Raw genomic sequence first — 22120 nt, 5'->3', positions numbered from 1 at the left:
AAAGCTGGCTAGAGAGGTGTCTCATTTGCAGGCTTTTTAGAAATAGGTGAGTGACTGAGACTAATTCTAGTTTAGAGCACTTGCTGATATGTAATTGTTTGCGCTAAGAGATGTACATGGATCAATACATGTGACAGTGTATTCATAGTTGGTCCTTTAATTGCAATGATCCATAATTTGCTATTCTTCTCTGAATGTGCATATGCTGTGTGAATGTGGCATGTTTTCTCTTTGTTCTTACTCTGCGTGTTCACTATTTGTTCAGTCAAAAAATAAGAAAAACAATAAAAATTTATATTTATAGAAAAAAAGAAAAATAATAGATGATTGACATCATACATCCTGGTATAAAGTCCAAAACTGCCCTTTATTCTCATGTTGTTTGAGCAATGGATGAACTCAATAGCACCGTTTTGGCTTTTCCCAATCTCCTCATCCTCCAATCTCCTGTTATGCTAGACACCCGGTTTGCCAATGACTCTCCAAAACAAAACGTGTTCATCTTTGTCTCTCTATTTTTCTCCCTCACTCCTTCTCTCAGCCTACAAACATTCAAAAGATCTAATGGGAGAGGAAATAATCTGAAAATGCATGGCAATTTAAAGCACATAAAAATGCACATCAACACGCTTTAAAATGCACGATGCACATCAACACATGTCAATAGAAAGCATCGCGCATCCATTTTTCAAGCATTTTTATGCATTATAGTGCACATTTATGTGTTAACAGGCCCTTGGGGTTGGGTTGTAGCATAGGTACACGACATGCTACTGTTTCTCCAGAACCCCAGATGAATGAATGTGGTGGGACAGCAGAAAGGCCTAAAGTTGAGTTCTATGTATAGATATTTTATACATAGTTACATTAGTCCAGTTTGGATCTAATGTTAGAGAAAGTTACTGTTGTCCTGCAAAAGGAGAATAATGGAAACTCACATTATAAACATTACAGGTTGTATTTTTAACCTTTTTGTGAATGCTGAGACATGCAAAGTGAACATTTTTTTTAATAGACTGATAATAAGTTTAGCTAGGCTTCTCTTACACCTCCGGCTCAGGTGCCCTGGTAAGGTAGCAGGAAGCTCCAGAGCGTGGAATTGCATGAATGCCTGACAGTTCTTGTGGTGACAGATGCTGGTTTGTCATCTTGTTTGTTCCCAGAGGCAGACTGGACAGTGGTTGCTGAGCACCAGAGATGACAGGCTGTGGAGAATGTAACAGGTCACCAGTAGGCAGACAGCAGGCACAAGCCACTCTGTCAGATAGTCGAGTACAGGTTGACAGGCAGTGTCAGGCATGCCGGTTCAGTAACTTGTAGGCAGGAGAGATGTAGACAGGAGAGTAGTCTGGGTCCAGGCCAGGGTCGGTAATGGTGAGGCAGTTCAGCATAAGAAGCAGGTTGAAATTTAATCCAGAGACAAGCCAGGGTCGGTGCAGGTGGAGTTCAGATGTTTTCAGGAACAAATCAGAGAATGAGAGCAATAACACCAAATTTAACACACCTGTTCCCCATTCACACTTGAGAACTTGTAACACTGAGTCACATGACACCAGGGAGGGAAAATGGCTAATTGGGCCCAATTTGGACATTTTCACTTAAAGGTGTACTCACTTTTGTTGCCAGCAGTTTAGACATTAATGGCTGTGTGTTGAGTTATTTTGAGGGGACAGCAAATTTACACTGTTATACAAACTGTACACTCACTACTTTACATTGTAGCAAAGTATCATTTCTTCAGTGATGTCACATGAAAAGATATAATAAAATATTTACAAAAATGTGAGGGGTGTACTCATTTCTGTGAGATACTGTATTTCAAGATTCAGCAGTAAAGAAAATGAAAAAAAGTAATATCGCTAATAGTAGCAATTCATTAAGAATGGTATTGAGGTAATACAAAAAAAGTAATGATCACCTACAAAGAAGTAGGAGCATTGGTCAGAATATTGTATGGGTAGACAGGTTATTAGTGAAAATATATAGGTGAGATCATCATTAACAACATAAGGTGACTGGGACAGAGGAGCGACTTACACGGAATATATTTGGGGGGGGTTGTTAACAGAGGAAGAGAAAAATGGGTGCAAAAATGTTAGGGGGGTGGGGGGAGATGTCACACCCCTTTGAATACAGTTCTAAAAGGTTCTGGTTGAAGCCAGTAGGGAAAAATTTAGAGCTCCAGGGTTGCCAGATGGCCATTAATTCATTTTGTCTGTCAGTTTGGTTTCAGTTTTCTCTTGTAGCATGACTGATATAATTAAATTGTTTCAGTAAGAGAGAGAGAGTGGGTGATTTTCAGGCTCTTGCAATTGTTTACTCTAGCTGCTGTCAAAACATGAAGAAGTTGAAAGCTACTTTGGAAAGGCCTGATGGTTTAAGGTTTAGCAGAGCTTGTTGGGCCAAGAAGGGAATTGGAGAGTCCAAAAGCTCAGAGATCAGTTGAAACAAATGTAGCCAAAATTTTCAAACTACAGGACATGTCCACCATGTATGACAAAAAGTTGTCAGTTGTCCCTTCCTTCCTAAAACATAATGGTTGAAACCCAGGTATCGAGTGAGGAATTCTAGAGGGTACCAAATACCAACATGTTAAGACACTATAGTTGGTTTATTTTGCCAGGACATTCCAGGAGAAAAAATGTGTTACTTTTTTTTGTGTAAAATGCAAAATGTATTGTTATTTGGTCTACAGAGACCAGATTGTGCAATAAAACTGCAATTTTCCTAACTATGCATATCTTTTTTACCTTATGCTACCATGTATGCAGAGCATACAGAAGTGGAAGAGGAAGAAGGTTTGTCTTGGAGCATGCTGGTGTCTGTTTTGTGCATGTGTATTACAGTTAAAGTAGAAATGTTTTATAGTGTTGAAAGAATGCATGGGGGTGAATTTATTAAAGGCAACTGCAGTTGCACTCATTTTTCTCAGAGTGTAAATATTACAGTTCAAGCCATAAACATACAGGCACATAAGCACCATGGTAGATGGAACTTTTGCTTATTTGTACAGACAGTTCAGGTACTTGACCATCCGAACAGATAAAACAGTTCAGGTACTTGTTCATCATAACAGGTTGATCTTGCACAAACAGTTCAGCTGCTGGTAAGTGGCAAAGTTTTTACTGACGCTGCTGTCAAAAGCATTTGTCTCCTTTCTCCAACATGCTTCTGGTTGATGTCAAGGTGTTACCAAGACTGTCAGTCTAGCATTTCATAACAAACAACAATGCCCATATAGCCTATTATACATTTCTGAACAGGTAAATCAATGATCCTTAGGGACCTGACGTAATGCTAAAAGAAAATCTCAGTTTTTTTCTCGTTAAGGATGAAATATTGTTGTAGAACACCACCAATCTACCACCGGAACTGTACACTACTCTGTATCTACTTAAACTATAGGCCCAACTTCAAATATATGTGTTTCCTCTGTGTACTCCGGTCTCCTCCTACACTCTATAGATATTCTAGCAGCCTAACTGACTCTTGTCTACCCTGACCCCAGTATGTGTGTACAAAATTACGCATGCATTTGTGTCCCTATACTCTACATGCCAGTCCCACACAGCAATCCGGCAGGGAGGGAACCTATTTCATTATGATTTACCAAGCAAATGTATGAAAAACTCAATCAAATGTATCAAACATAGTGGCCAAAGGATTGCCGAGTGTCAGATATAACAATATTTAGAGCACCTTATTTTAACATTTGCATCCATTGCATTAAACCAAAATGGTATAATTAGCTTACATTCAAGCTGTCATTCTTGTAGTAAAATGTACTTCAAAGCAGTAGTTCTTGTATGTAAAACCCAAGTTAAACTTTTATTGTAGTACCGTGTTTCCCCGAAAATAAGACACTGTCTTATATTTATTTTTTCTCAAGAAGACACACTATGGCTTATTTTCAGGGGATGTCTTATTTTTGTTAAGTATGGTACAACAATCTGCATTTATAACCTAATAACTTCAGCATCTTCCAACTTAAACAGTGTTGTTGATTGTCTGAGAGACAGTTCATATAGCTGAAGGAAGCCATCCAGCCAGTGTTGTGATGCTTTGAATTCTGGGGATATTTTGAATTGTGGTGCCATTGCAAGGGCAAATGCTTGAATATCAGCTCTGCACACAACCAAAGCCTTTGCTCTCCTGTCAGCAATCCATTCACTGATCAGGTCTTCCAGCTCAGGAAATAAAGGTTGCCAACCTGAACCACACTTGCGCTTCTTAGCTTTTCCTCTGTCCACCTGTACACTGAGGTTATCGTATTCTGCCCGCCATTTTTGGACCATTCGGATATCCAACTTCTTCTCTTTGCAGAAAGCCGTAAGATTCTTGCTCTGGGAGTCCTCCACAATTCCTTTCTTGTACTCAACAGAAAAAATTTCTTTTTGCACTCATCTTGTCTGGTGGTACAGATACTCAAGAAAAGCAGAGATAGGCCAGCAAAGCTGATGTGTAAGGGCTGGCTCATTTATAAGGGATCCAGTGAGAACTGGGTCCAATCTGCACAGTGGAGCTGGGATGATCTCTCTGGGCTCAGTAGCAGACTGCTTGCTGAAGCTTTTCCCCTATCCCCTGGTGTTTGTGTGGCATGAGAGAGACCCACAGACTGTTGCTGGTCAGTGCTGGGGAGCAGCAGCTTTACTGGTGTTTGTGGGGGGTGAGATAGACCCACAGACTGTTGCTGGTTGGTGCTAGGGGAGAAAGACCCACAGTGCTGAATGAAACAGCAGGCACAGCTTTACTTCTTCCCCCTGAGGAGACACGATACAGAAAGCAGAGCGTCCTGCACCTCACTTCACTGAGGAGACTTTTACTTTCACTTTCTATGTCTCTCTCTATGCCTTAGCTTGCAGCATGCACAGAACGACCGGGACCTGACAGGGGGAGCCGACCTTGTTGATGGGGCTGCCCGTACCTCTCCGGTCACCTCCGAGATAGCAGCTGTCACGATGTGGCAGATGAGAAGGGCTGCCCGTCTTCTTTACCGCTCCGCGCCGGTACGCTGCATAGCCACGCCTATCACTATGTCTTATTTTCGGGGTCTGGCTTATATTGCGCAAATGCTTAGAAATCCTGCTACGGCTTATTTTATGGGTATGTCTTATTTTCGAGGAAACACGGTATCACCCTTTATCTCCCTGTGCTGTGCACATCCTGTGGATTCTATTTTTCACTCTGCTATATTCTGCCATAATCATCGTAGTGGAACTGTAAGGCAGAACCACTGGCAAAGTACATGTACAAGTACAATCTAGCTTAACCACTTGAAGACCAGCCACTGCATTAAAACTTTGCAGGGCGGCACGGCTGCGCAAAACCACATTTTTGTATTTCAATAGTTTTTATTAGTTTTAATCAGTATAAAACAGAGGCGACAAAACATGCCCCCACAGGGGCTATCAATTGCACCGATAAGATAAAAAACATAATAATAAAAGAAAAACAGTGCTCTAACTTCAACAAGGCAGAAGGTACACCCCAAAACCACGTTTTTAAACGTGTTCCACGCTCCTGAGGTTTTCGCGGGCAGGGGGCGCGTGCCCGCCAACCCGCGGGTGTCACCATTTGATCCCCAAGGGATCAATCATTCGGTTTCAGCCAGTGATGTCCGGCTGAAATCGGATGATCAGTCCCGGTCCTATCCCGTCCTGTGTTGACAGTTACACAGGACAGGATATGATGTCATTCTTCTCTGCCTCAGCACATTCCGTTCCAGACAGAGAAGAAGAGAGAATTGTGAGTACAAAGCACTACACTTAGAACACACCTAGGACACATTTAACCCCCTAATCGCCCCCCCCCCCCAGTTAACCCTTTCACTGCCCTGTCACCAGTGTCATTGATCAGTGAACAGATTTTTACTGATCACTGTATCAGTGTCCCTGGCGACTTCCAATAGTGTTAGCGCCCCTCCCAGATAGCACCATTTTGCCCGCTAGTACACCAGTAATCCCACTTAACCCCTTGATCGCCCCCCCCCCAGGTAACCCCTTCACTGCCCTGTCACCAGTGTCATTGATTACAGTGAACAGATTTTTACTGATCACTGTATTAGTGTCACTGGGGACTTCCGATAGTGTTAGCGTCAGTTAGCGCCCCTCCCAGATAGCGTCAGATTGCCGCTAGTACACAAGTAATCACATGTGACCCCTTGATTGCCAAGAACACACTCACTTGCACACTAAACCTCCATTGCTAGTATAGTGTCTGATTGGATCAATATCTTTGATCAGATCAGTGCTATACCAGCGTTCACATTACTATAGTATCCCCAAAAACGCAGCATTAGCGGGATCAGCCCCAACACCTGCCAGCACCTGCGTTTAGCCCCTACGCCCCCCTTCTCCCCCAGCAAGTGCAGTGTCGGTAGATAACTGTAATTTGATACATTACACACAAAACCGCAGTGTTTACAGAATCAGACCTGATCTCTGTTAGCACTTGTCTGTAAATTTTTTGTAGCGGTTCAAGCAGTCCCTGACAGCCAGGTGCTCTTTTTCCCGTGAGTCGCACTAGGTACCTGTAAATTTAGTGGCCAAAATGTCCAACCAAAGGTACTCTAGTGAAGAGGCCTACAGGATTCTGAGCATGTCAGGTGAGAGCGAAGGGGAAGACTCCCTGACAGAATCAGGCTCAGGATACAAACCTGTAGACAGCAGCGGCACCCTGACAGATAGCTCAGACGACGGAGAAGAGGTCCCTGCTAAGATCAGGTGTACCCGACCCCATTCCCAGGTTGCTGAGGTGGTACAAACGCATGATGACTCTCATATGCAGCAGAGTGTCAGTAATAGTGCCGCATTACCTTTTGGTGAGCTGTCGAGCATCAGCGGCCTAGTCCATCCTGGTCTGATACATACCAGCACTGCAGTATCACTTGGTGACGTGGTGAGTCCCATACGTGCAGTACAAGCTGGTGCGGTGGCGAGCACAAGTAGTGTCCCGCAGCCACCAAGAATTTGCAGACAGGCCCGTAGAGCCCCTAGTATCCTTCCGGATGTGCTTGCAAATCCCGATTGGCAGCCCACAAATTCTGAAGCACTCTTACTTCCCCCATTCACTGCCCAACCTTGAATTCAGGTGGAAACAGCAAATTTAAATACTCCCCTTGATTTTTTTGAGCTGTTTTTCACAGATGATCTTTATGCATTGATTGTGGATCAAAGCAATTTATATGTACGACAATTTATTGCCGCTAACCCAAATTCAAACCTTGCCAGACCATTTGCATGGAAACCCATTACGGTTTCCGAATTTAAAGTTTTTGCGGGCCTAACGCTCAACATGGGCATTAATAAAAACAAAATCAATTGCGGTTGTATTGGTCCACAGACCCGCTTGCTCATATGTCCGTGTTCTCTGCTGCCATGGCCAGGCATAGATATGAGACAATAATGCGTTTTATGCACTTCAACGACAACACACTCAGTCGTCCTCTTGGTGACCCTGAATTTCACCGGCTCCACAAAATTCGGCCCCTCGTAAATCACTTTAATCAAAAATTTGCAAATGTATATACTCCCCAGCAAAACATCTGCATCGATGAGTCCCTCATTCAATTTTCTGGCCACCTTGTAATCAAACAATTTCTCCCCAGCAAGCGTGCCAGATATGGGGTCAAGATGTATAAGACCTGTGAGAGGGCAACAGGCTATACATATAAGTTTCGGATTTATGAGGGAAAAGATAGTCACGTGGAGCCCCCCGGATGCCCAGACTACATGGGGAGCAGTGGCAAGATAGTTTGGGTCTTGGTGTCATCCTTTTCCATTTGGGGTACCACTTATACGTGGACAATTTTTATTCAAGCGTGCCACTATTTAGACATTTGTTAAATTTTGGAATTTGCGCATGTGGCATTGTGCGATCTAATCGCCGGGGCTTCCCCCAACGGCTTGTAAATACCCGTCTTAGAAAGGGGGAAAAAGCCTGCTTGAGAATCGAAGAATTACTCGCAGTGAAGTGGAAGGACAAACGGGATGTTTACCTCCTGTCTTCCATTCACGCAGATACGACCATCCAAATTGCCATGGTAGCTGGTGTTGTTGAGAAGCCCCTCTGTGTCCACGATTATAACCTAACATGGGAGGGGTGGACTTCAACGACCAGATGATGAAGCCGTACTTAGTTTCCCGAAAAGCCAGATGCTGGTACAAGAAAGTGTCTGTTTATATATTTCAATTGACTTTATATAACACTTTTGTTCTCTACAAAGCAACTGGACATAGTGAATCCTACCTAAAATTCCAGTTAGAGATCATCAGGGCCCTTTTGTATCCAGAAGGTGCTGCGCCCCAAACCCCCATCCCAGATGCAGTTAGCCGTCTGCATGAGAGACATTTTCCCGATACCATTCCTGGTACCCCAACCCAAAGAAGACCCCAAAAAAGATGTGTCTGTAGCAAACGTGGAATTAGGCGTGACAGCCGCTTTTGTTGACCCTACTGTCCTGGCCTCTGCGTCAAGCCCTGCTTCCGCCTCTACCATACACTAGTGGACTATTAGTATAGGGTACAGCACGGCACAGTTCAGGGCACATTTACACAGGGTCTCGAAAGATGTTAGTCAGGAGACTGGCTATCGCATTTGGAGAGACCCTACCATCTGTTTTAAAAATGTTTAAAAAAAAAAATTAAAAGTACAAATCCCCCCAAAAAATAAAAAAATGTAAAAACCAAAAATAGTTTTTTGTTGTCATTTTTGTGATTGTTCTACTTTTACTTTTTTATTGTTAACCATTTCTATTTGCAGGAATACTTTCAGCTGCAGCACTGACCTGTTTAGTCTGACAGCAACAGGAACTTGCTCTCAGAATATACATAAATCAGTGTGGTCAGCGCTGTTGGATGAGATTTTTCATCCGCAGTTAAAAAAAAGAGCATATATGCCAAAGCATGGGGGCCAGGGGTGGCACATTTCATGTGTGCCCACCATTAGAAGTGGGTGGATGAAGGGAGGTTTTCTAATGGTGGGCATACCACCACACACTTTTCCTTGCAGCGATATTTCAATTATAAAGTTGTTTTATTGAGCACCGACTTGTTTATTCTGACAGCAATAGGGTCTTGCTTTCAGAATAGACATAAGTAGGTGTGTGCAGTGCTATCGGATGAGATTTTTCATCCACAGTTTTAAAAAAAAAAAGAGCATATATGCTGAGCATGGGGGCCTGGGGTGGCCAGTGGGTGGATGGCCCCTATGCTTCGGTATATATATTTTATATTTGTTGGCACATTTCATGTGTGCCCACCATTAGAAGTGGGTGGATGCAGGGAGGTATTCTAATGGTGGGCATACCACACACTTTTTCTGGCAGAGATTTCTTCTTTTTTTTTTTTTCATTCAGCCCACAGGCTGCATAAAGATAAAAAGAACATAACATATACACCCAACAAGGACCAGCGACTTACTGGTACATTACTGGACTTTGTATGGTTATACCAGGGTGATGCCTGCAGCTGCAGGCATCGTCCTGGTATCATTTTTTTCATCCAGCGATGGGCTTTCATTTAAAAGCATTCCTAGTGGCTAATTAGCTGCAGGATTGCTTTTACAAGCAGCGGGAGAAAATGCCCCCCCGAGATAGCATTAAAAGTGATAAAAAAAAAAAATTAAAGGGACAGTGTAAAATAGGTTAAATCAGAAAAAAAAAAAGTGCACGCGCGCACTTGCAGTTGTGAGCATTGACCCTGTGCCAGTATGGAAACAGCGATTGTATCATGCATGTGAGGTATCGCCACGAACGTCAGATCAAGGTTAGTAATTATAGCTCTAGACCGCCTCTGTAAATTAAAATGGTAGCTTGTAAAGGCTTTTAAAGCGTTGCCTATAGATATTAAAAATGTATGCAGTTTGTCGCCATTACAGAGGGCATGCGCAATTTTAAAGCATGTCATGTTTGGTATCTATTTACTCAGCATAGCATCATCTTTTATATACCAAATAATTGGCCAATATATTGTGTTTTTGTGCATTAAAATTTAAAAAAGTGTATATTTTTCAAAACAATTGCGTTTGAAAAATCGCTGTGTAAGTAATATGTGAGATAAAAAATTGCAGCACCCACCATTTTATTTACTAGGGTGTCTGCTCTAAAAAAAAAATATAATGTTTGGGGGTTCACTGTAATTTCCTAGCAAAAATACAGATTTTTTTAATGTAAACAAAAAGTGTCAGAAAAGGCTTGGTCTTCAGCTGGTTAGAAGAGTGAGTGATGTGTGGCATAAACTTCTAATGCTGGGCTGCCCCCACCCCCCAAAATGACCCCTTTTTGGAAAGTAGACACCCCAAACTATTTGCTGAGAGGCATGTTGAATCAATAGAAGAATTTATTTATTTTATCACAAGTTTTTGGAAAATGACAAAAAAAAACAAATTACACAAAATTGTCATTTAAATAATTTATTGCTCACACAAGCCATATGTATATGTGGAATTACTCCCCAAAATACATTCTGCTACTTCTCCCGAGTATGGGGGTACCACATGTGAGAGACATTTTGGCAGTCTAGCCAAGTACAGGACCCCAAAATCCAATAAGCACCTTTAGGCTTTTAAAGGAATTTATTTCCTCATTACACATCCTGACTACCTATCACAGTTTCGGAGGCCCTGGAATGCCAGAATAGCACCAACCCCCCCCCCCCCCCCATGACCAATTTTTGGAAAGTGGACACCCCAAGGAATTTGATAAGAAGCATGGTGAGTATTTTTCAGAACTCGTTTGTTGCCACAAGTTTTTGGAAAATGAAGAAAGGAAAAAAAAACATTATTTCTTTTCTTTTTCTATATTTCAAAACCTTGTGAGAAAAAATGAGATCTGCAAAATACTTACCATGCCTCTTTTTAAATTCCTTGGAGTGTCTACTTTCCAAAAAGGGGTCATTTGGGGGGTACTATCCTGGCATGTCAGGGCCTTCAAAATTGTGATAGGTAGTGAGGAAGTGAAATGAAGAAGTTACGTACCTTCAGGCTCTCAAAGTGGTCATTGGATTTCATGCTCCTGTATGTGGCTAGGCTCCCAAAAAGTCTCACACGTGTGGTATCCTCATACTCAGTAGAAGTAGCAGAATGTATTTTGGGGTGTAATTCCACATATACCCATGGCTTGTGCGAGAAATAAATAATTTGACAATTTTGTGTAAAAAAAAAAAAAAAAAAAAAACAAGTTTTTGTAATTTTCCAGAAACTTGTGGAAAAAACATAAATCTTCCATGGACACAATATGCATCTCAGCTGATACCCTGTTTCCCCGAAAATAAGACAGTGTCTTATATTAATTTTTGCTCCCAAAGATGCGCTAGGTCTTATTTTCAGGGGATGTCTTATTTTGTCATTGTGTGTCATTTTGATTGTCCCCTCTAATCCTCCTGTGTCATTTTGATTGTCCCCTCTGATCCTCCTGTGTCATTTTAATTGCCCCCTCTGATCCTCCTGTGTCATTTTAAGTGATCCCCCTCCCCCCACCCCTGTGCCACTGAACACCTTCACCAGACATCCCCCCCACCCCTTTATCAGACATTTCCCCCCTGGGACCTGCCTGGGGACTGTCACTGGGCTGGCTGGGGCCTGGACCTGGGCTGGAGCAGGGTCTGACACTGACTGAGAAACTTCAGTCATCATGAGGGTGGTGTCACCAGAGACAGACCAGCACTCACCACCTTCGCCGCGTCGCGTCCGCTCTGATCCTCCTGTTCTTCTACACGCATCTCTCTCCCGTTCACTCCAACCTCCGCTCCGCCTCCACACAGCAGTGACGTCACTGGTTGCTAGACGCCAATCGGGGCGGCCCTAGCAACCAGTTTACGGTAAATTAATTTTCATTACGAGACAGAGCCTAGGGGGCCTTATTTTCGGGGGGATGCGTTATATTTCACCCAGAAGGAAACCTGTAAGTAGGTCTTATTTTCGGAGGATGTCTTATTTTTGGGGAAACATGGTAGCTTAGGGTGTCTACTTTCCGAAAAGGGGTCATTTGGGGGTGTTTGTTATATCCTGTTATTTTAGCACCTCAAGAAATGTGATGGGCAGTCAGAAAGTAAAAGCTGTGTAAATTTCAAATTATCTATACCATAGTTTGTAGACACTATAACTTTCGCACAAAGCAATCAATATACACTTATTGGGATTTTTTTTACCAAAAACATGTAGCAGAATACATTTTGGCTTAAATTTATGACGAAATTTGAGATTTTTGGATATTTTTTATGACGGAAATGAAAAAATATTTTTTTTTTTTTCAAAATTTTGGGGGTTTTTTTTGTTTATAGCGCAAAAAAATAAAAAGTGCGCAGGTGATCAAACACCACCAAAAGAAAGCTCTATTTGTGTGAAAGAAAGGACATAAATTTTGTTTGGGTGCAGCTTTGCATGACCGAGCAATTGTCAGTTAAACTAGTGTAGTGCAGTATAGCAAAAAATGGGATAAATTACAGTATCTATACCATAGTTTGTAGACACTATAACTTTCGCACAAAGCAATCAATATACACTTATCGGGATTTTTTTTTACCAAAAACATGTAGCAGAATACATTTTGGCTTAAATTTATGACTAACTTTGAGTTTACGATATATTTTTTATAGCTGAAAGTAGAAAATATCGTTTTTTTTTTTTAAATTTCATTTTTTTTGTTTATAGCGCAAAAAATAAAAAGCGCACAGGTGATAAAACACCACCAAAAGAAAGCTCTATTTGTGTGAAAAAAGGATATAAATTTCGTATTGTTTTCTCTATTGTTTCGCATTCAACTTAGAGAAAAAAAACTTAAATAGCCATCATGTAGCATCAATATTATTAGCTGCTCTGTTTACAACTGGCTCTGACAGAAACTTTTATTACAGTCATATATATTTCACAGAAACATAAAAACAAAAATAAAATGGTGCAAATTGTCCAAGCTGTGATCGTCGTCTTTAATTCTGCTCAATCAACCATATATTGATGCCATTTAGTATTACCTAGGAACTAAACAAACTAAAAGGTCTTAGTAAGGCATCAAAAAATGTCCTTCCTAGAAATAAATGGTTAGCAACAAAATGCATATTATACACAACACATAGCCATTATATTGTTGATTAGTGAGTGCACTCTGTTACTCATATTTAATGAGTTCATATCAGTTATTAATAAATTATCACCACATGGACTTTCATTAACTCATTCCCGCCCGGCCTGTTGGCTGGCCAAGCAGGAACCCTATTATCCTGGGAGGACGTCCTATGTCGCCCTCGCAGAATCGCACCTCGCTCGTGCCCCAATGGTCATGCTTCAGTGCGATCTGTCACTGGCTGTGTCCACGGGACACGGCCAATGGCAAATCACTACACCGGCCTGACGACAGTGTCATGTGATCGTGTGACCAATCACAGCAGATCACATGGCAGTTGTAAACAATGAATGGCTTCCTTTCATGCCATTCATTGCTTACAGCTATGCCATGAGTTGTGATTTGTCACAGAGATCACATGTACAGACTGGGCCAATGTGATCAGCTATGCCCAATCAAAGCTGATCACAACAAAAACTACTGAATGAATCAGTTTCATTCAATAAAAATGCTTGCTTATACCAATTAAATTCATTGGTATAAGCAATCGTAAAGTGTAAGAAAAAAAAATCTAAATCACTTGTCCAGAGGTATTGCAATGTTATTATGGTAACATTGTATTGCTCTGGTCATAGGAATTGAAAAGTTAAAAATAATTTTTTTTTTAAATACGTACTGTCGCAAGTCTGTGTCCCTGATGACCACTGCACCAGTTATATGATGACGCTGTACTGCATTGTGACTTTGTGCATGGTGACAGTATGTAAAAAAAAAATGTTTTTTCATTTTCTACGAAATTATGACAAAAAATGACAACTTAAAAAAATTTGCCATTTTTCTTACTAAATACCTCAGACTGGTGTACTTTCCCCAAAACAGTCATTTTAGGGGTATTTCTACTGTTCTGGCATTTTTAGGCCTCAAGAAATGAGATCAGCCGTCAGTACATCAGGATTTATCAATTTTTAGATATATACCATAGTTTGTGGACTCTGTAACTTTCCTACCAACTAAATAATAAACACTTAATTGGGTTATTTTCACTGAAGACATGTAACAGAATACATGTTGGCCCAAATTTGTGATTATTTGCAAAATGTTATAACAGAAACAAATAAACTCATTTATTTTCGGTCTTTTTTCATTTGTAGCGCAAAAAAATAAAAAACCCAGTGTTGGTTAAATATCACCAAAAGAAATCCCTATTTGTTTGAAAAAAATTATAAAAATTTCATATGGGTACAGAGTTCCATGACCATGCAATTGTCATTTAAAGTACAACAGCGCTGAAAGGTGAAAATTGGCCTGGGCAGGAAGGGGGTAAAAGTGCCTGGTAGGCAAGTGGTTAACCAATTCAATACCTGGCAATTTTACACCTTCCTGCCCAGGCCAGTTTTCAGGTTTCAGCGCTCTCACGCGTTGAATGACAATTGCACGGTCATACAACACTGTACCCAAACTAAAATTTTTTATAATTTTCTTCACACAACTAGAGCTTTCTTTTGGTGGTATTTAATCACCACTGAGGTTTTATTTTTTGCTAAATAACAAAAAAAGACCAAAAATTTTGGAAAAAAAAAAGTTTTTCTTTGTTTCTGTTATAAAAGTTTGCAAATAAATAATTGTTCTTCATAAATTTAGGCCGAGATGTATTCTGCTACATGTCTTTGGTGAAAATAACCCAAATTAGGATGTATTTTTTAGTTTGTAGGAAGGTTATAGAGTTCACAAACTATGGTATAGATCTGAATATTGATCAATCCTGAAGGTACTGACAGCCAATCTAATTTCTTGAGGTCAAAGAATGTCAGAACAGTACAGATATCCCCCAAATGACCCCTTTTTGCAAAGTAGATAGTCCGACGTACTTTATAAGAGGCATGGTGAGTTTTTTGAAGTTGTATTTTTTTTGTCATCATTTTTCGGAAAATGAAAAAATTAAAACAATTAGTTTCACTATTTTGTTTTTTACATATTGTCACCAGTGAAGTACAGCGTCATCATATAACTGGTATGGCGGTGATCAGGGACACTGACTGGTGAGAGTATGAAAAAAAAATTTATATTTTTTTTAAGATTTTTTTTTTTCATATTTCACTATGACCAAAGTAGTACAATGTTACCATAGTAACATTGTACTACTTTGGGGAAGTGATCAGTATTTTTTTTTTTTTTTTTTACACAATTACTTTGTAAAAAGAATTACTTTGCTATAAGCAAGCATTTACCTGAATGACCTCGATTCATTCAGGGTTTGGTTTTTTTGGGGTTTTTTTGTGCTTAGCTGTGATTTGGCCATAGCTAATCACATGACATGTGCATGTGATTAGCTGTGACCATTCACAGCTAGGCAGTAGTATACAATGGATGGCATGAATGAAGCCATCCATTATATACAACTGTCATGTGACCTGCTGTGATTGGTCACAGCAGGTCACATGGTACCGGCAACGGGGCCGGTACTCAGATGTGTCATTGGCCGTGTCCGAGGTACACGGCCGGTGACAGATTGTGCCACTCTGCAGGAGCGCAATCTGCACATGTTCCACCCAGAACGCTGATGACATTTGCCGCCCGCCATTCGGCCATAGGGTGGGCGGCAAATGGTTAAAAGATGTCCATCAAAAGTTGTCAATAGTTCACCATGGTTGAGATGACATTCACAGATTCATCACATTTGTGCACAAACATACATCACCATCCATTGATTTTTCTATTTTAACCTCTTGTTCAATCCCATACAGATCTTGGAAACTCCTTAACTTCTAGCAACAGATCTGGTTCTTTCTGTGTTAATGAAAAAACTTAAAAATAATTAGTGTTATATTCTAAAATATTACACGGTATAACAATAAGGACAATACAAAATAGATATACATCTCCAGTGATCATTTACCATTGCCTAACATAAGCTGTTACTCCTAGCTTGGTCATACATTTAACATGTCATGTAGACCTTTACTTGCTGAGCAATTTGTGCAAATGACTGTTATTAAAGAAACACACACCGTTTTATTTGTGGGTGGTGCTTAAGTGGTATTCCATCCCTTCCTTTTCCACACCCAGTAGGCTGGAATGGGAGACAGACATTTAAATATAATAATTATGGCCTCTGTTCAGGAATTTAAAGGGTGTCAACCTGAATCAGCCATTTTCCTTATCTTTGTTTCAAATAATCCTAGAGTTGCATTATAAAACAATTTCAACTAGGATTTTATTTCTGCAAAATAATTTCACATTTTCCTTTGCCTTACATAACACCCACATGTTAACATCACATGTTGTACTAGGCATTTCACAGCTGGTCAAAAATTAACACATTATCCATCCATTTCACAGTCACCGGGGGGGGGGGAGAGACTCTCACACACAGGAGCTACAGGCAGTTTGTATAGCTGCCAACTTTCTGTCCCTTTTATACAGAAACACAGGACATTTCAGGGAGGGGTCATCCATACACAGGCACAAAATGTGGCCATAGCCTTTGCCTTAGATTCCATACTTATATTTACTTAGACCCTCAAGTGTAGCAAAACTTATTTTACAAATCAGCCATGCTTAGCATTACCTTTCTATCTTAATTCAAGTAACCTTGTCAAATTTACTTGAGACAAAACAACATGCATTCATCATGTTTTCAAAGAAATAGCATGTCCTCAACATTACCTAGCTACAAATGTTTAAATTCGGACATATACACATATCTTACTTTACTGCAGTACTCACAATCTGAGCATCGGCTCATCATTTTCAAACCTAAAAAGGCTAATTGCTCTGAAATTTGCCTACAGGCAAGAGTTCAACGCTTTTACTATTACAAATTTAAGCTTTCTGACAATAAAACCATTCTCTTGTACATCAGTCTGTCGCCCAATTTATCAAACCAAAAATTGCGAGCAATGGTGTCCAGTCATGAGCACCCAACACAAGAATGGACTGGCACCTGATCACCTACAGGCATCTCAATTAAGCCAGCTAAATATGTTACATTTTTCTATGCTTTCTAAATTTACTATGGCTTACAATACAAAAACCCAGCACAAACAACCGAAACAATCTAGCATAATCCTGCCATTAAACATTGTATCTCTAGTTCAAACAGAAGGAATACCTCACTCGTGATACCATGTGTGATGTTATGTTTTGGGGTTGTATTCAACATGTCCAAAGAGAGACCACACAAATACAAAGTATAAAATTTAATAAAAGTAATGACAGATAAAGATAATCTAAAGCATTTAACAAAAATACTTAACTAAAGATGCTGTTTCCACCATGGGTCCCTCCATTATGTGACATGGCCAGTAATCGGAACAGAAACATGCATAACGTAGCTCTGAGACAAGACAATTATTTCCAGCCTTGCTGTCTGTTATATACTAGACTTGAATGTAGGGAATGGCCAACCCACCCCCCTTGCAAATAACATGATGACCTTCTAAGAAAGCACATTCCTGAAAGGAGATTGGTGGGCTGGTTTGGCTTGTCCTAATAGTCAGTTTACAATCACATTCCTATGACCTGAAGTCATTTAAGGTTATTACATATTTGTGAGTAAGTGAATACGTGTTATGCAATTTCCTCGTCACTGGGGCATGATTTCCTTTTCTTACTGTTGTGATGTCACCTGGCTCTGCTGAACAGCAGTGTTACTGGACCTTTGCCTAGTTTTCTTATATTCTGATGTAAAGTGCAGCACAGAGTAACATGTTCTTGCTGATATCTCTTTAAGGCTATGCAAGAAGTATCCGCTCTTTTTAATTCTGAAGTCTTCCATATGGCTTTGTACCTTCAAGGGGGTGTGGGGTAGCTTACAGGTAATCTATCTGTAAAGAGCTTTGTTGCTTTGTGTTCCACCTTTAATACCCTGAAAGATTAAAATTGTAATTTCTGATACTAGAGAATTGTGTTCACGTGTAATGTATGCAGGCCTTTGTTTTTATTCTAGCAAAAATGCATACAGTGGTGTGTTTAATTATAGCATCATTATATGGTTTAGGCAATATTTTAAATTATCCCAGTGTAAACTTTGTCAGTAAGATGAGCTCAGCACAACACTATGAGCACATACTGTATATAACACTGTGGTTTGTGCCGGAATCACTGAGCTGTGGACTATGGCACAGAATGGACTTTACAACCATGAAGGATACTTGCTCATGCTCAGAAAATTATGTTTTTGTAAATCGGAAATGTATGTGCCTCCCACATGCACCTCCCAGGTATTTAAAAAATTTGATTTAGCTGCTTACAATTTTCTCTTTTGACGGTACTCATAAACTGCATTTAATGCTCTTGTCCAAAAATTCTTCCTTTTTCATTCATTAAGGGACACGGTGTTAATTATCTAGTGTTTACTCCCCTACCGGGGAGTAAACACTAGAACACAAGCAAATATAGCTGTTAGCCGGGTAGAAACCCTCCTACCCCTGCCATGCTTTAGTTTTATGCTAGTTTTTTTGAATAATTGACATCTCTCCTTGAGAAAAGCAACCTCTTCCACTATTCTTTTTTTTTCTGATTTATTAAAATCTTTTTTTCCTCAATCAAACTTTTTCCATAACTGCAGAACCAGTGCTCATTTCTTTCACTTTTTCAGAGCGTCTGATTCTCAGTGTAGCCTGGGGGACTGTAACAGGACCCTGCCATGCTGAATATTTGGATTCAGCCTGTGTTGTGACCCTAGGGCACTGGGATCTGACCAGTGTAGCTACCCTTCCCTTACTGTCTAATGACTAACTGTGCAAATAAACAAAGTGTAAACTACCCAAACTTTATACAAATGCAAACTACCTAATCTGTGTACAAGTAGCGGGGTGAATTAGATAAAGCAGAAGGTACAAGGAACAGTGGGTTAGGAAGAGGACTAGAATAGGGATGGAGATGGGGTACATGGTAATGAGGTATAGATAGCAGGATCAGGAGAACTTTCAAGGTGGGTAAGATGGGTCAAGTGTAGGGCCAGGAATAGGATAAGGATCTAGTTAACAGGAGGCAGGAACAGAGCATAGCAGAGCAATACAAAGCAATGTGCTTACACAGTAAAGCACACACAGACAAAATAGTAAAATGGCACACAGTTAACCCTTTGATCACCCCAGATGTTAACCCCTTCCTGCTCAGTGTCATTAGTACAGTGTCAGTCCCCCCCCCCCCCCCCCCGTGTCAGAATGCCTGCCACAGTTCACTGGTCGCCGCCATTACTAGTGTATATATATGGAAAACAAGATTACAGTGTATATATACCGCCATTTGTAGATGCTATAACTTTCACGTAAACCAGTTAATTTACACGTATTTGGATTTTTTTTTTTTTTTTTTTTTAGCAAAAGACATGTAGAAGAATACATTTTGGCCTAAATTTGTGACGAAATTTGATTTTTTTCAAATTTTTTCACTGGATGTGTTTTATAGCAAAAAGTCAAAAATTTTGTTTTTTTTTTTCTTCAATATTGTTGGTCTTTTCTTTGTTTATAGAGCAAAAAATAAAAACCGCAAAGGCGATCACATGCCACCAAAGAAAGCTCTATTTGTGGGGGGGGGGGAAAGGACATACATTTAATTTGGGTACAGCGTTGCATGACCGTGCAATTGTCAGTTAAAATAATGCCATGCCATATCGCAAAAAATAGCCTGGTCAGGTAAATCCTCTGGAGGGCAAGCTCAAGGGTATAACTATTACAGGTAGATGGCCCATTTTTTTGTTTTGCATTGTGTCCAGCCTTCCTGTAGCCAGCAGTATACCCACAGGTTAAAAATCTAAATATTGTGTTAATTGTTAACCCATTACTTGTTCCCTGAAAAGGGCCTTTCTGTAGAACTCTGAAAAGTACAATATTTTTTTTAGTTTTGCTAATTATGACAAATGAGGAGCACAAAGAGATATAGGGCACACTGAACCCAGCACGCTGGATCCAACATGGGGGGCTGTTTTGAAAGGGTTTTGAAAATCAGTTGAACAGGAAGGACCACGATAGTGGAGCCAAAGATAACCAGTGAGGGACAGAGTTCCTACAATTCACAGAATAGGAGTTTTGGAGCACCACCTGGTATTCTGGCTGTAGCGACCATTCTGCTCCATAAATAGAATGGTCCCACACAATGCCTAAAGCACTCCAAATCACAGTGTTTAACTAGCATCATACAGCATGTAAGTTCTAGCAGTCCTATTACCAGCACATGACAGGCAAAGATCCACAGATCTCAGTGTAGACTGTTTTCACCACTCTGGGCATCCCAAGCCCTGTTTCAACAATTTCTTAAAATGTTTAAGCAAAGTCATGCCAGCCCAGGATCTTATCTGTCAATCAGGGTAAAGCACCTCTGTTCCTTGTCCCTGCAGCCATGGGTTCTTCCATATCTAGCACATCTGGAAACAACTTGTTGCTTTGCTCAGTCTTGCTGTTCACTTCGATTTTATACATTGAACAGCCATGTTAACCACTTGTTGCTTACGTAACACATATATGCAGATGCAATGAGAGCAGGTTTTAAAACCCATCATGTCACGTGATTGGGAAGTTCATCCCCACAAATCCAAGTACATTTGTCCAGCACTTTCATTCATCAGTGCAGTAAACAAACACAGTTCAGTGCACAGTGGCTTTGTATAGCAAGTCAATAGCATAAAACAAACAAAACATCTGCTCCTCTAAGCCCCTAACTATTTCAATTTTTGAAAGGGTGCCCCCTAATGGGTTCCCCAAGCAAGTGGGCAGCACCTATACCTTTCTTAGGATTTGTTCACCTTTGATTACATTTCTAACACTTCGCAATCACTCTTGTAGCGTTAGTATGGGTGTTAGGCATTAATGAGCTTTAGTATGGGCTCTAGACTGCTATTTTACAAGCATTAAAAACGCTCTCTGAACGCCGTATGCATGGTTTTGACATGTTTTATAAACATTTTACAAGCGTTCAAACCACACCACAAAAAAAACCACACCACAAACGACTATAATAAACTGTAATGTTATTAATGTGCACTGCTAATGCCCGTTTGGCTTTAATTTTGAAGCAATGCTAATTTTTAATTTTGAAGCAATGCTAATTTTTCATGTGTTGGTAATGTGAACAGCACTATGTGCTGTCCATATTATCATTTGCAAAGGTGTTTGATGAGGGTTAAAAATGCCCCTCAAACGCCTGCTTTCAATGTCAGTGTGGATTAGGCCTTACTCACAGTGGCTAAATGGTTAGCACTTCCGCCTGGCAGTACTAGGGCTGTTGGTTTGAATCCCAGCCACGGCACCACCTGCCTGGAGTTTGCATGTTCTCCCTGTGACTGCGTGGGTTTCCTCCGGGTTCTCCGGTTTCCTCCCACACTCCAAAGACATGCTGGTAGGTTAATTGGCTCCTGTCTAAATTGGCCCTAGTATGTGTATGTATGAATGTGAGTTAGGGACTTTAGATTGTACACCCCTTGAGGGTTAGGGACTGATGTGAATGTACAATATATGTATGTAAAGCGCTGTGTAAATTGACGGCGCTGTATAAGTACCTGAAATAATAATAAACTAGAAAATCTATAATTTCTGGGGAAATTGTGTGAAATGTTCTTGCCCCCACCAGTAGTCTACAACTGGAGTGGGCGGAGTAGCTTTTGTCACTCTGCTGGCTGCTCACACACCTGGGTTCCTATGGCAACTCACTCTGCAGCAAGGGCAGAGGAGCAGTTAAAAACAAACTGCTCAAAGTTGCGGTTGCCATCTTCAAACGGTTGTAGTTTTAAAACCTAAAATCCTACAGTGAAGAGCTTTATATTGTGAGAATCACAAGATCCAGACCTACATTTTAATGCATAGTATGTCTCTGAAATATTAAAAGTGAAGGCACAGTCGCAGTTTAGAAATTCCCTTTCAAATTTCAGGTGTCTAGAGTGGAGTTTCAATGAATGTCAATGGACCGCGTGAGTTGCAAACAAATGGTCATATTGTGAAAACTATCAGGACAATGGCTTAGCCGTGGACATTTTTAGTGGCCCAGGGATAGCTGAACGCTTTGATATAAGATTTGTGTAGGTGGGCTTGAAAATGAGGGAGTGATGGCAGTTTAGAAATCCTG

The 22120-nt window shown here is 40.5% G+C and overlaps 1 protein-coding gene across 2 annotated transcripts in view; it reads left to right on the top strand.

Moving 5' to 3' along the window:
- Positions 1-22120, top strand: part of LOC149460927 (multidrug resistance-associated protein 1-like) — a 382011-nt gene that overhangs the window by 273292 nt on the left and 86599 nt on the right. The window contains exon 20 of one of the 2 annotated variants that reach the window (XM_089679078.1): positions 2772-2798. The exons of the other annotated variant lie outside the window; for it this stretch is intronic. Coding sequence (XP_089535204.1) covers positions 2772-2798 — 27 coding nt within the window. The remainder of the gene's footprint in view (positions 1-2771; positions 2799-22120) is intronic. 2 annotated transcript variants of the gene reach the window in all.

The sequence above is a fragment of the Staurois parvus genome, unplaced genomic scaffold (assembly GCF_062004578.1).
Source record: "Staurois parvus isolate SC_StPar_1 unplaced genomic scaffold, SC_StPar_1.0 ptg000217l, whole genome shotgun sequence".
Classification (NCBI taxonomy): domain Eukaryota; kingdom Metazoa; phylum Chordata; class Amphibia; order Anura; family Ranidae; genus Staurois; species Staurois parvus.
The sequence above is the reverse complement of the archived record's forward strand: the minus strand, read 5'-3'. Positions and strand labels throughout refer to the sequence as shown.